The sequence below is a fragment of the Dreissena polymorpha genome, chromosome 8 (assembly GCF_020536995.1).
Source record: "Dreissena polymorpha isolate Duluth1 chromosome 8, UMN_Dpol_1.0, whole genome shotgun sequence".
NCBI classification, from domain to species: Eukaryota; Metazoa; Mollusca; class Bivalvia; order Myida; family Dreissenidae; genus Dreissena; species Dreissena polymorpha.
This window is the reverse complement of record NC_068362.1, coordinates 5,037,950-5,053,911: the sequence shown is the minus strand read 5'-3', so window position 1 is coordinate 5,053,911 and position 15,962 is coordinate 5,037,950. Positions and strand designations below refer to the sequence as shown.

The 15,962-nt window shown below is 34.6% G+C and overlaps 1 protein-coding gene across 1 annotated transcript in view; it reads right to left on the bottom strand.

Annotated features, from left to right (window-relative positions):
• The window catches only part of LOC127842175 (metabotropic glutamate receptor 7-like), a 29,944-nt gene extending 17,306 nt beyond the window's left edge, over positions 1 to 12,638 (bottom strand). Inside the window, exons 1-5 of the mRNA XM_052371533.1 lie at positions 12,518 to 12,638; positions 8,620 to 9,286; positions 6,602 to 6,743; positions 5,552 to 5,651; positions 4,775 to 4,887 (exon numbers count right to left, since the gene is read on the bottom strand). Of these exons, the coding sequence (XP_052227493.1) occupies positions 4,775 to 4,887; positions 5,552 to 5,651; positions 6,602 to 6,743; positions 8,620 to 8,875 (611 nt within the window). The 5' untranslated portion in view covers positions 8,876 to 9,286; positions 12,518 to 12,638. The remainder of the gene's footprint in view (positions 1 to 4,774; positions 4,888 to 5,551; positions 5,652 to 6,601; positions 6,744 to 8,619; positions 9,287 to 12,517) is intronic.
• Between the last annotated feature and the right edge of the window lie 3,324 nt (positions 12,639 to 15,962).

The following is a 15,962-nucleotide window of genomic DNA, read 5'->3' as shown; positions in this document are numbered from 1 at the left end:
GTATTGCAATAATTATATGCTGCAGGAATAATGACTTCCGATGGAATCCTCAAATGTTCATGATATATGACATGCAAACTTCAAACTTGATGTTCATGTTTTCATATAAAGAAAGAGCGAGAGAGAAAAAAAGAGGGAGAGAGCGGGAGGGAGAGAGAGAGAGAGAGAGAGAGAGAGAGAGAGAGAGAGAGAGAGAGAGAGAGAGAGAGAGAGAGAGAGACAGAGAGGACAGGCAAGATAGGACAGACAGACAGACAGACAAAGACAGACAGACAGACAGACAGACAGACAGCAGAGACAGACAGACAGAGAGACAGACGAGAGAAAGAGAGAGAGTAGAGAGAGAGAGAGAGTGAAAGGAGAGGGAGCAGAGAGAGAGAAGATGAGCAGAGGGAGATGAGAATGAGAGAGGGAGAGAGAGGAGAAAGAGAGAGAGAGACAGTAGAGAACAGAGAGAGACGAGAGAGAGAGAGAGAGCAGAGCAGGATGAGAGAGAGAGGAGAGAGAGAGAGAGAGAGAGAGAGAGATGAGAGAGAGAGAGACGAGAGAGAGAGAGAGAGAGAGAGGAAAGAGAGAGAGAGAGAGAGAGAGAGAGAGAGAGAAAGAGAGAGAGAGAGAGAGAGACGAGAGAGAGAGAGAGAGAGATAGGAGAGGAGAGAGGAGAGAGAGAGAGAGAGAGAGAGAGAGAGAATAATACTCAATAATAATCTACTGTTGGTTATGTCCATGTTCTTTCCAACTGTTAAGGTCATTGCAAGGATTAAACTGTACTGTTGTAAACGTTGATTTTAATTGCTTTTAACATGTAGATTTAGTAATGCCCGTTGTCTAGTTATTATATGTGGTTAAGTGGATGTAATATTTGAAACGGTAACACACATTACACATACATTACATTTATATGATTATAATACTCTAATGGTGGCAGGACGGTGAATACAGAATCAAAATGCATATGTATATGTGATATTTTATGTTTTCAGATACGCAGCATGACGGCAGAAGCGCGATTTATATGTGCTATATGCGCCAGAGGATATAAGCACAGACGCAATTTGGTATATCATGAAAGATCACACGTTGGGATGTTACCCTTTAGCTGTTGCGGGGCTGCATTTCCATCTAGACGACAATAACAGAGACACAGGTCATTGTCATATAGCGCTCTCGAGCGATAGATTGTGAAATATGTGAGCACAAGACAACAACTTGGGCGCATAAGCGAGAAACATCTGAAAACACATAGTGAAGACAAAACAAATGTCTGCAAAGTGTGTGCAAAGCCCCCTACAAAAATATCAGTTCACTGTGTAGGCACTACGGGAAAAAACACAAATGACGTGTATAATGTGGTTTCACCTGTCTGTAATGTATTTGTGATTTACCAGTGATTTAATAGTTGTGATAATAGCTTTATCATCAAATCTCAATCATAATTAACATTTGAATCTTATCTGTTTATACCACGATGTTTACTTGTTGCGTTTATTTATTTTTATTGCATTTTATTTTTTGTTAGTGCTACAATTATATTATAGCAATAGTGATTTAGTTTGTGATTTACGTGTGATTAAATGATATGATGGCATTTAATATTGTTCCATTAATAAGAAAAAAACATACATTATACTCTGCGTAGTGTTCATTTCTGAAAGAAAAAAAATGAATGAAAACAAAACAAATCGGTTCAAAATGTATGCAAAATCCGTGTAATTGGTTCTCACAAAGAGGGAGCAAATCTTCGTTGTTCTTTAACTGCATGGAGCAAATTACACGAAAAAAAGCAAAGTCAAATGAGTTTTTGTGTTATATTAAACATTACTTTTATCACAAATTTATCAATTATCTCTGTCACACGATATATGAAATGAAGTATTATTTTTTGTCATTGACAGTTGAAATATTTGATAGTTTTGGAACATTGAAAGGGTTATACAAACAACGTTTGACTCAATGATGGCCAAAGCTTTAAGTAATTATTTGCAAGCAATTGTGATTTGATTTATAAAAGAGACAAGAAACACATAACATTAACATTTATTTGACTGAAGTAAATATTCAGCACTTCCATTACATTAAATACTGGACAAATTAAAACACACATTATGCACATGAATAAATATATATTTAAATGTCTGTTTTATCTCAAGTCAAGCTACTTGATTGCAATCACTCTAAAGCAAGGAATTCTACAGAAAGGGGGTATCTGATTAAATTTCTTTGATGTCTAGTCCAAGTCTATCAGTAGTTAGCAACTTGCTCTCGCTTCTTCTCGCAGTATCCCACCGTACTCTTAAAGTTCACCTAGCAACAGCATTTCAACTGGGACTGTGTGCTGAGTAAACATTATGTGTGTTTTTGTATTCATATTTCACTTTATTGAATATTTCATCTTTGGTTTTGATCCAAGATTACATCCACGTTGGACATTCGTGTTGCTGACGTCTCGTCTGAGTATGCTTGCTTCGCTTGCTGAGTTTGAGTGTTGGTTTTTGGTCTCATGATTCCTACAAAGGAAAAATAAATATTGTAAGAAAACAAAACAATACAGTTCTAATTATACATGTACTTCAAATATGAATGTTTTAACAATATTCATTTTTCTTTTGTTTATTTAATGCTTTATCTTTTTTATTTACATCACAAAAAAGATAGTTTGGTCGGCATATTTTAATTTGACACTTTTGCGATTGTTCCAAAAATTTAGTCAATGTATATGAAAACAACTTGGGAAAAGGCAGTGTAGTATATCGTCATATAGTGACTATAAACTATAAAACTATAAAAGGCATATTTTGACCGCACAAATATGTTCCATATGAATGCACACTTGTTTATACGTTTTAATAAAAACTGTTCCCGGTAATATAAATATTAAATTCATGACCCTTCATCCCTCATGGGCGGAGAGGCTAAGTTATGGTAACATCATGTCTGAATTTCGATTCAGTAGTCATTTATAAGTGCAGATTGTGTTCATTTGTTCTGTTTTAAAATCTTAAACACGTTACTTTATACATTATACATGGCTGAACGCACACAGGACAGGGTACAAAATCTCACAAGACAGTAAATAGACACGAACTATTCAAGGGACACACAGATTTCATTAATTGATGTATATTATTTGACAACATGGAAGTTACCAATTCTACATTTATAAATACTAGTCGTTCTAGCCGAATATCGACTTGTCGTGCTTGCCTTTAATTTCGTTTCTTGTCGTGTTTGCCAAATTGTTGGTGTACATTAGAAATGTCATTACATGGTGTTTTAAGATACTGTTTTCGGACAAAACACATTTTATATGGAATTATTTACGTCCGCGTATATTAGTGCACTGCCAAAGGGAATATAAAATAGATATTTTGGAAGATTTTAAATGTGCTTGTCTTGCTTGCGTGAATTGTAACGTAAAAACTAGGAATTTGCCTCCAATGATAGACTAAACTACTTATCTGTTGTCAAATATTTATATAACCGGGAATAGTGCTCGACTTTTCCCATAGCCTGCGCTTCATTTTGTCAAAATAGAGTAAATTATAAGATACTTACGTGGATTTGAAGTTTCTTAGCGGAGGCAATGTTTACAATTTTCTACTTGACGTACTAGCCAAAATGACGTCACGGACCACGTGGTATGGCCACATTGTTAATGTATGTTGAAATAAACTCTATATTCGTGCAATCCATCGATAAATAAACATGCATAATAGTGTTTAGCTTTTAAATTAAATATGCAAATTGTATATGTAATCATCGTTACAAGATAACTGCCTTACAAACCCGTGAATTAATTGTAAGTGGCCGTTTAATGACACTTCCAAATGAGAGCTTCATTTAAAAAATAGTGCAGCCATGTGTTAAAACACACCAATTAAATGTAGTTATGACAATTGTAAACACTTAATATTAAACGGAAACTTGTAATTGAATCACGATTTTATATACTTGTTTTGTTTATTGCGCTTGCGTAATACGACTTACGAAGACTTATTAGTAATTATCCTCGTCATTAAGTTTGAATGTTTAACTTCATTAGAAAATAACTTAAACTACTGTCCAATAAATTGCACTCATTGGCTGAACGACAAAATCAATAAAAGCTTCATGTTCACGGACGCCTTTTCTGGCATTGTATTTGTTGTTTCTATCTCGCCATTTGGTAGCTCAAGTAAACATGTATACATTTAGAAATCTGTGTTGCATATGTTCAAAAGACGATAATATTCCCGACCAATTAAAATTTGAGTTTATTTATCTTTAGTCCGCCCGTTGAATCTTGACGACAAACAATCCATAATGTTAATTTCATCGCCGGTTTGTTTTCAAAAGACTATGTTGCATTTATTTGATTTACGTTAGTTGTACGTCTAGATTTTCTTCTGCGTGTCTTACACTCGAAACAAAATCTGTACACACTGTTTTTGCGTACTTTTACTTACGACAATCGCCTTGAGCTGATGTATGTCAGAGGCAAAGGCACAGCGCAATATTGCCTTTTGCATAGAACAATCGAGATTATGTATGTATACGTTTTAAACGTTCAGACTTAAGCATTAACATAATTTAAATATCATATGTTCACAAAACCTACTACATAATTAGTATTTATATCGACAACTGCTATGACCTTATGGAGGCGTTTTCCCCGGGGGAAGAAACTTTTTCCCAGAAAGAAAAAATCCTTATATCTAACTTATCTTACTTATACGTTATCAATTTTCTTAAATCAAATGTTCGCCCTTGCAGTGTTTTAAATCAATGGTCATACTTGAGTATGTCGACAATAGCCTTCGCCTGATGGGTGTCGGAGGCCACAGTTCGCATGAAGAAATCGTACCGCGAGGTGTCGCTCAGCTCCGTACTCGTGGCACTGTAACTTATCTGAACAAAAAATTCATCGCGATCATCAAATTATTTACAATGATTTCAGAATGATCGTCGTAATTATCCGCCTCTACCCTTCCAACCCCTCCACCCCTTCCTTCTCCGCCTTCTCAATATCATGATCGCCGTCATGATCATAACCACCATCATCACCACCATCACCATCACCATCATCATCATCATTATCATCATCATCATCATCATCATCATCATCATCATCATCATCATCATCATCATCATCATCATCATCATCATCAATATCATCATCATCATCATCATCATCATCATCATCATCATCATCATCATCATCATCATCATCATCATCATCTTCTTCATCACCATCATCATCATCATCATCATCATCATCATCATCATCATCATCATCATCATCATCATCATCATCACCATCGCCATAATCGTAATCATCATCATCATCATTATCAACATCGCCATAATCGTCATCATCATCATCATCATCATCATCATCATCATCATCGTCGTCGTCGTCGTCGTCGTCGTCTTCTTCTTCTTATTCATCATCCTCATCTTCATTATCATTATCATTAAATTAGGAGCAGCAACAAAAGCTTCAACCGCTTTGATTATGAGTTGACGTTTTCGTTAAAAATTGTTCGATAAGTTATGGTAAAGAGGTTAATACCTGAGGTATTTTGAAAAGCCGAAAGAAGCTTGCCAGCTGAATGGAGACAACTGAAGTGGCGGCCCCGACCACTCCGATCAAAGTCCCGTTGTTTACAAGTCTGTAAAATCCATAATAACATGCAATTAAATAAACCCGATACAAGTAAGATATTCAACTCTTAGGCTTCACAGCCATTTATACAGTACAACAAACGAATATGTTGACACACGTGCACTATATTTTCACAATTAAAATTATCACTAAACTTAAAATATTGTTAAACAGACAGACAGCCATACAATCAGGCATAAAGACAGAGAGAAAGACAGACAAAAAGACTGACAGACTGACACAAAGACAGACATACAGACTGACAGATTAGCAGACTGTCTGACTGACTGACTGACTGACTGATTGACTGACCGACTGACTGACTGACTGACTGACTGACTGACTGACTGACTGACTGACTGACTGACTGACTAACTGACTGACTGAAGGAAGGAAGGAAGGCAGGCAGGCAGACAGACATACAGACAGACAGACAGGCAGACAGACTAACAGACTGACGGACTGACAAACTGAATTACAAACAGACAGACAGAAAGACAGACAGACAGACAGACAGACAGACTGTCAGACAGACAGACAGACAGACAGACAAACAGACAGACAGACTGGCAGGCAGGCAGACAGACAGACAGACAGACAGACAGAATGCCTGGCTGACTTATTGATTTACATTCTGACCCACTGACTTTTAGACAGGCGTACAGACAGACCTACACACTAACAGATAGTCAGACAAACCGAATGAAAGAAAGACAGAGAGACAGGCGGAGCGTTAGTCAGGCAAACAGACAGACTGCCTCGCTGAATGACTGACTGAAAATCTGTCAGACAAATCTGACAGACAAATTTGCAGTCAGATTGACGAATTGGCGGACGACTGGATGTACGATCGAACATACATAATAATCCAATAACATTAATGAACTTAACAGCAACAAAGTATGAAATCGGTAGGCCAGATATAACCATGGTACCACAGAATGTGACGTCACTTACGAGGGGCTGCTGCTGTCATTACACTTGTAAATGGAGTCCATCTCCAGGGTGTAGATCCGGTATGTCACGTACTGCTGGGCCCTTTTAAGGGCCTCCGTGTCGCTGTAGCAGGTGTCGTATGCCAGAGTGCCGAGCTTGAAGTCTGCAATAAAAACAACACTGGGTCAACATAACCTTGTTATGTTGGCGCCGTTTAGAAGTGCGATCTTCAATTATATGTTTTACTTTCATTGCTTAAGATAATTCATGTTCGAGTTGTACGACATTTAAAAAAATATATTTGAACATATTTAGGTTCTTCAGATACCTGATGCTTAACCGTTTACAACGATAGGTTAACTTGCTATTGTTATTAAACTTTTGCATTCTACAAGAAAGTTAAATATGTCAATCTAAAATACTATTTTATTGCTGTTCTCCGTCTTAGCAAATTAAGTTAATTGTTACTTATTATATTGCACCTAATTTATAATATTACAGACAATTCAATGACTAGGATACGTGTATATAACTGCATTATGTGCATATTAGCAATACAAATATGATGTTGAATACAACAATGTTCTCAACAACACAGACAACAAGTAATAATTAATTAGTGAAAATGAGTGGTTTCATTCAATCTGTGTAATTACAGTATTTTGTTGATTAAACATGCCGGTATCTTTATATTTGAGTTCTTATTTGAATGATGCAGTCTGCTGCATTTCCAAGATCATTTTACAGATCCACGAGAGCAAATGACCATACCGTACAAGCGCTTTCTTAATATGCAATCAAACCGAAAACGTGTCAAATGATAAGGACTGCATGCTCTTGACAACGAAACATTTTACAAACATATATACCCTTATTGATAATCATCAATAATAAAAAGCTTTTGTGACGCTTCACATCCATTATTCAGCAACAACATAGCAAAACATAATCAGAATACCAACATAGCGTTTCGGCTATCATTTATATACAAACGCCAGCTTTGTTTAAAGCGAGATTATACGAATTTTTATATGTGTTATATTGTAATATATCGATAAAAATATGTTGCAATAACACAAAGTAGGCAAGACAAATTATACATGTAAGACGAATTTCATAAAATGCAGCAAAGTTAAATTAGCGCCCCGAGCCAATTGTGACGAAGATTGTTTGTACATATTTTCCGACAAGCATTCGTCTTTTTAGTTAGTGTTCGTGTGTCGTATGAATAGATATCGTTGCATGAATTTAAAATGAACCGTTAAACTAAATTTAGATTCATATCGTACATGCATGATTAACATGCTGGCGAATTCGACTGTACAGACATTTGCGAATTCAGAATTCAATATCTGGCTTATTTCTCAATTTTCGACACATGTTCTTCTTAACTTTTATTTTAATTTATATTGGAATATATGTATACTAAGTTTTTTATACGCTTTATATAAATTCATTAATATTTAAAAAAAATTGTATAATCTCGCTTTAATGACAGTGCGTTAGCTTTTTTGCTTCAAGCGGTCCCAGGTTTTAACCCAAGGGAGGCGAATTAAAAAAAATCTGTTTCATGTGTATTATAAATATTTTAAACTATTTCAAATATTACATATTTGTTAGAAGATTAATTAAATAATGCTAGAAAAGTAAATATGTAAACAAGTCCCTTGAGAGAGCGACCTTTTGTGTCGAAATTGCAAAGCTTCATTGGATTGTCATTTCAACAATTATCAATGCTTTTTATATTTCAGGTGTGGATTTCAGGTCGTAATAAATGTACGCATTGTATTTGTTAATTGAATATGCGAGTAGAATATTGCCCCCCCCCCAAGTCACCAAGTCCTTTTTCTATCAAAGAAACGTGCTAAAAAGCGTCTCGATGAACTTTAGGATTTCGATGCAATCGAGCTTAAAGAAGGTTTACACTAACGCATACCTGCTATGACGTCTCAAAATGTCCGTCCGCAGCAAATTTACGAATATTGTTTTATTGACTTTTCACTATTGCTTAAAATGACATTAGTTCTCACGACTCTTACCCAAGCCTTTAAGATCTTCTTTATTCACTTTGTCAATGGCATACAACAGCGCCTCCAGGTTCTGAATGCCGGTCTGATCCTGTATGACGTCACCGCACGTGCCACCCTCGTGTAGATTATGGATTGGAAACATGGCACCAATAAGAAAAGTGCCGTCGATTCTGGCGCTCTGACCGGTATGTGCTGCAGTCACAGAAATTGCGCAAAAAAGCATGATCAGCATGCGTGAAATTCGTAGAAGGCACTCTGAGTTCATGACGATCAGCAAAAATTCACAGTTTTTTTAATACTAACTGATTATTTCTGAAGATGCAAACACTAAGTTCAGTGTTTTGTAATGCAAATGCAGGAACACAGTATAGCTAAAACGTATTTCCGTTAGAAAAATACTTGCAAATGCATATGGTCAGTTTTTCTTCTGTGGAAACACTAACGCATTAAATTTCAATATTTTTTTAGGTATTATTTCAGAAGATTACGTTGGGTATGCAATGAAGTAACTATCATCTGCTCAATTGGTCAAGACAAATGACATTAAAGATACCGTTTAAATTAGTTCACACACGACGCGTTCAAGCGTTAAAGCGAGTATATACGAATTTTCTTTTCAAAACAGCATAACAGTTCATGAAGCAAAACGAGAATAAAAGCTCAGAAGAAGTCTTTCCTGAAAAGAAACGAAAGAGAAGTTTTATTTCATTGCATATTATTTACATAAGAAACTCATTAATGTTTTCCATGCATATAACATGTTAGGACAATATTAGGAAACAAATTGCTTGGTGCAATTTCGTTGATACGAAACATGTTTGACTCTACAACAACTACGGGTAAACGTGGTAGTATCAGCGAAACCTTTCTTGTTATTAATAACCTTGCTTGTTAATAATAATATTGCTTGTTATTAATTACCTTGTTTGTTATTAATTACCTAAGCTTGTTATAAGTTACATTGCTTATTATAAATTACATTGCTTGTTATTAATTACCTTGCTTGTTATTAATTACCCTGCGTGTTATAAATGACCTTGCTTGTTATTAATTGCCATGCTTGTTATGTATGACATTGCTTGTTATAAATTACATTGCTTGTTATTAATTGCATTGCTTGTTATTAATTACATTGCTTGTTATTAATTACCTTGCTGTTTCCACTATTTGATTGATGATATCATATAAGGATATTTATTTTCTATTACATTCCTAGGTAATATTCATATCTTTGTTTAAGTGTGCGAAGAAAACATGTTGGTATTAAATCGTTTATACTCGCATCAAATCAATAATGCACAATGGTTTGAATATATTCGAATCCATTTGTATGGTTGAACAACAACAACAAAACAAACTTCTTGACTCAAGAAATTGTTTCAATGTCGTTTTTGTATGTGTGGGTCTTGTTACAGATATGATTGACTTGCATGATGCCATTTCGATAACGATGACTCAAGGCAGGTTAGACCCGTAAAGTTACCACATATTCTTAAACCAGCGACTGCTTAAACATAACCTATGTTACTGCTATTTATAATTGAGTTTAACACATACTTTTTGTTTACATCAGAGAAATTTAAAATCAAATGTAGTTTTTTTTTATGTCTTCGTGTACGTATTTATGCATGTCATCAGGTTCGTTGTATTTTTTTGTTCTTAAAGCATGTCATTTTCACATAATATCCGCTTTTTAGACCTCTATTACATTATCACACATTATTCTAATGAATGCGATTGCTAATGCATACTTAAAAAAAACAATCAAGACTATTTGCACAAATTATGTTCCCGATCAAACTTAAATCATTTCAAGTATTAATTCAACACGGTGACACTTATTTCTTATGAAACAAATACAAGTGTTATTGCTCCATATAAATCAAAACACAACAATTTCCTTTCGTAACAAAGAAATTGAAATACATGAACTCATGTTATATCCATAACGTCGTTTTGACACGAATAATCCAGTAAATGGTAAACGACAACTAAATGTGTTTACTGAACCACCAATTGTTCATCCCTGATGAAAATGAACGCTCTACGTAAACGATTCATTTTGCTACTAGACGCATGAGGTTGATTTGGTCACGCATCCTGGTACACAGAAGCAAAATCTTGAAACACACTCATCAGTTACTTTAATCCATTTCCTGATGGGGAAACACTAACTGTAGTATCTTTCAGCTTCGCATTGTCCACTTGTGATATTAAGCAGTGTTTTGTCACTTACAAACGCTTACCGGTATCATAAACACTCAATATCAACATGGTGGGGTAATCAGATTGTCAACTTTCCTCTTCATGTTTGCACTAAACTGTTTATCAGAAACCGTAATAAAATTACAACTGATTACAACAGTTTCAAAAACAACAAAACACAACAGTATAGAGTTAACTTCCTGACCTCTGCTTTAATACGGATTCATGGTCTATTGTTGTATTAAATTGTCCCTTATAGTATTCGCAATATTTCGTCTGCGTTTAACAAAATTAATTAAGTCGACTTAAACCATAATTGATTATTATGTATGGTGCCTTTAGTAAAAACAAAAACAGAAAACACTTAATTTCATTATTATGCTCGCACTTAATGCCTGATATTTATTTGTGTTTTTACTTGTTAAAAACAGCAAATAAAGTGACGTTATTTTGTCTATTTTTCGTTGTTTTCAGCCATTTTCTTTGGTTTCATTTCGAAACACAAACATTGCGCCATAAAATATGACGCTGACATAAAATAATAGCATGAACATTTCCGTGCACCATTTCGTCATTTTTATCGATAGAGTTGTCATCAACATCTTATAAAAAATCACCTATTTTAGTTAATTTTAAATTAATAATAGTATATAAAATTATTTGACCCACCTCAGTGAAAACCCTTGTCTCGCAATTGATAACACGTATACCTTATAGGTATAGACTCGTGACTGTCCGTATCCCGTACTCACAATCGGTACCCCTCGCAGATTATCATTAATCCGATGTTTGACGGAAAGGGCGAGAATATTCGATTGACGTATTCGATGAATCGTTTAAGCAATACCCTCCCATTTTTTTACAATCAGTTTCTACACATTATCGTATAAATATGTCAACCACAGAAATGTCAACAAAAATGCCAATGATGTGTTTAAGCTAAATCCGTTAAAAAGTTGTATGTAAATTGAAATTACAATGATTTTGGGGGGTATGCTTTGTTGCGAAAAAAAGATGAAGCCACGCATGCATTGCTCGCAAACATGATAACCTTTCAAGCTAACACGTTATTAAATGCGTATGAATAACATATCGGCGCCGTAGTGATGAACAGAATCATACATCATGGTCGTTAATCACGGGCGCCATCTCTGTTTTGCAATTCATTAACAAATAAGCCAATGCTACTTCCGAGTTGGCGCTATGACCGGATATTTTTTTAATTTCACGGATATTTCGTAAGGGTTATTGGGTTGTGTTTGGTATTTTTTTCCTACATATTTTGCATGATTTTAAAAAATGGACAATAAATTGCGATTCAGCGAAGATTAATTCATCCACAAATGTACAAAGACATACAATTACAACCCATTTGGAAACGTGAGGACCTTTATAATAGCATGGGTACATTGGCCGTTTTTAAATAATGCAAAATATGTTGGAAACAAAACCTAATCACTGTGAACATCCGTGACATTTCCAAACATCCGGTCCTTAGCGCCACCTGTGATTTAGCATTGGCTTATTTATCAATCTATCGCAAAAAGAGGATGCGCCCGTGATTAACGGTTGTGTATATGTGCAAAGGTGTGCAAAAGAGAGTTTTGCAAAAATCAGATTTGTTGTCGATATGCTTGTTTTGTAGAATACAAATGCCGTTCCGTGTCTTATAGTAACGACCAAACACGTGGTAAAAACCAACATTAATACTGGTAAGTATTCCAAAACTCTGTCTCTGTTTAACTGTTCAATCAATGACGAATTCATGTGTATGTAATCCATGTGACAAGATGTCAATATCCAACAAAACTGATCACTTACTACCACACGCTCAGTCACTGTATAGATAGTTGGAAACGAAAGCAGCAACACCTTGTATTGTTATACAAAACTTCCTTCACAAACAAAATGAACGTTGTGAATATGTGAATATTATATAATAAAAGTAAAAACACGTGTCTTGGATTTTAAATATATATTGATATAGCCAACGCGTTTCGCACAGCTCATCAGGGCATAATACAATGTACAATAACAATATATATATATATATATATATATATATATATATATATAACTATATATATATAACTATATAACAATATATATATATATATATATATGTAACTATATATATAACTATATATATATTATAAATAACAGCTTTTCGGGCGTTTAATGACACTTTTGAATCATTGTCCTGTTGAATTGACTTACTCAACTCAACTCAGTTTATTAAGTCAATAAAGGCCGTTGGCCCAAAATACACGTACAGTATTTGACACAAAAGATAACACATGTTTGTAGTTGCGAACACATCATGTTAATGATAAAATATATCAACATATTAAAATGTGTTCATGTTACATTTAAAATGCATCAGCTTATTACATTTTGTTCAAAAGATGATGCACATACACACATAATTTCAATAGTGTGTCATTATCTGTTTTGCTGATCAGATTATAAAAGCGATGTATTTCCACCCGTATACCCGTTATATAGAAATTATTTACGGACAACGTGATATTTACTACATTGAAAAAACGCATGTTATTCACAATCAATAATAGATACAATATTCTCGTTAAAACAAAACTTACAAATTCTCAAATAATACGCAAAATGCATCTGCCTACCAACTTCAATATTTAATTAGTGATTGGAACACCTAAACTTTGAAAAGGCTTTCTGATATTTTAGCGGAATTTCCAACTGCAAATACCTTTTAGTGTATAGATGTTATAATAGTTACTTCTAGATGCATGTTAACGTCATTGTGCCAATTTTGGGTGACACAATCAAGTATACGCTGATGAAAATTGCACACAAATAAATCTACGTTGCTAACATCCTGAGAGATCCAGACGAACCCGAAACAATATCTAAATATTAAGGATTTTACATTCGTTACCCAGCAATTACGCGCGGCGTTATCTTTTGATATTATCATATTATAGCATTGTTTAGGAAATATGTTATTATGCATCATTAACAGTTTACACCAATATTAAATGCAATTTACAAAATATGTAACAGATAAAAGTAGTCGGCTACATTCACCAAGGGCGATACAGGTATTTGTTTTTTCCTTACATGCAAATGGCGTTTACAAATTTATTTTAGACAGTTTCAATGGCATTTATATATTCATATCCCCTTATCTGTGAGCCGTAACACAATATTGGCTTTAACAAGCTATCAAAAAGTAAAAAGATTTCTTTAATAGGGAAGTTTCCAAAAGTCCCTTTAACTATATATTGAGAATATTGCTTTTTGGGGTTGTGAGCTCAGTTTATCTTGCGCCGCGTTTCACGATAATTTGGGTGTAAACAATAATCCCATGTAATTATAACCGAAAGTGGTATTTATTTTCGTACCACGATTTATCCAACGCTCGTAATTTCTTTAAGGCCCGCCATTTTTATAAACAATTATTTCAGTTTCATCTTAATAAATTTCCATTCTCGTGTTAATTCAAAATTGATCAACAACGTTCATCTATTGTTGAAGTTTAACGGCTGTGTCCGCACAGCTAGCAATATCGTCCGCAAACATAGGGCATAACATGTCAGGTATTTCATTTGAAATAAAAATTAGCTGTTGACACATAAATTGTTGTTCAATAGACATGCATGTGTATATGATTGCTACTCCAAGTGTCATTTTACAGAAACGGAGTGTCCAAAAATACAAAACATTTAACACGCTACCTCACAGAATAAAAGTATGATGTGTTTCTTTCAATCGATGAATACTCATCCGAGGTCGTATTAATCGAATCCTTGGCGTTTGTGAGTCTGCAAACATCGTAATTCAAGTTTTCACCTTCAAACACTGTAAATCTACTTTGACTGTCTATGTATCAATCATCATACCACATTTCCGATTGCTTAGAATTGTCAATGTCTCTTTATATTTATAATTCGGCTGAATCAACATGACGACTGTACTTGTAATCAATTGTTGTGAAGGTCAAAACATTCCATTGTTTTACAGAATCATCCTAAATGTTACAAACTTAAGTACTTAAAACTCTTTAAACGTGAGTCACTGTGACGTCAGTCATTCATCAAAGTTTTATATTTTTCGAAACAAACAGACAGATATTATATTCGCTCTTAAAAGGCACATACCGAAACATTGATAAGTCATTTCAATGTAAAGCATGTATTAATTACTGAGCATTAATAACCGTTTATACTAATACTAACACGTATGAGAATAGTTCACAAATACCGTTGAAATTGAATTTGACAAATTCGATCACCACATAAATGTTTAAGACACAAATGATCCGATTTTAATGAAACGTGATATGGAGCATCCTATATTGTTGACATGCGCATGATTCGCAGGTTGTAACGGTCAACTCGTAGCATTCTCAAGGCTACTGTCGCAGGTTGTAACGGTCAACTCGTAGCATTCTCAAGGCTACTGTCGCAGGTTGTAACGGTCAACTCGTAGCATTCTCAAGGCTTCTGCTCAGTAGCAACTTATCACAGATTAAAAGCTATTAACATTGATGGCTTGAGCTGAGAAAATTCTCAACGATTTGCCTATCGCGCGTGTAAGTAACGAAATCAAAGACCCGCCGGCCCTTACACCAAACATACCACAAGTATTCTCCATACCCAAAAGTTTATAATATTACAATTTGGTCCCAACATTCGGTTCATGGTTTTTATTCCAATAAGCTAAATATAGCGTATTAGCAGAATAAATCAACCAATTTAGAAACTGTAACCACTTGTGACAGAGAATACAGAATGTGTAGCAGCACAATCTGAGTGTTGTTGTTGCTCTTGATGTTGTTGATGATTGTGTTTTAACAAAAGACTCAATACAAATTATCAAAGTCTAATTCAATCCATTTTTATTTTGAAGTAGGCAAATGACTAATATCCAATACTGTACATGACAATATAATAAAACGATAGACAATAAACCTCAAAGCAGAAGTCTCCAGATCATCTCATTACACTATTGTTTATTTTTATTTTGAACATGAATTTATTTATGATCAATTTATATATGTTATCAGTTGCAATTATCACAGCATACAGTAAAGTGCAGGATATCAGATGTAAGTTATCACGGTTGCTGATACACAGTGTTATGCAGTGTTCAAGATGATAGTGGACAAT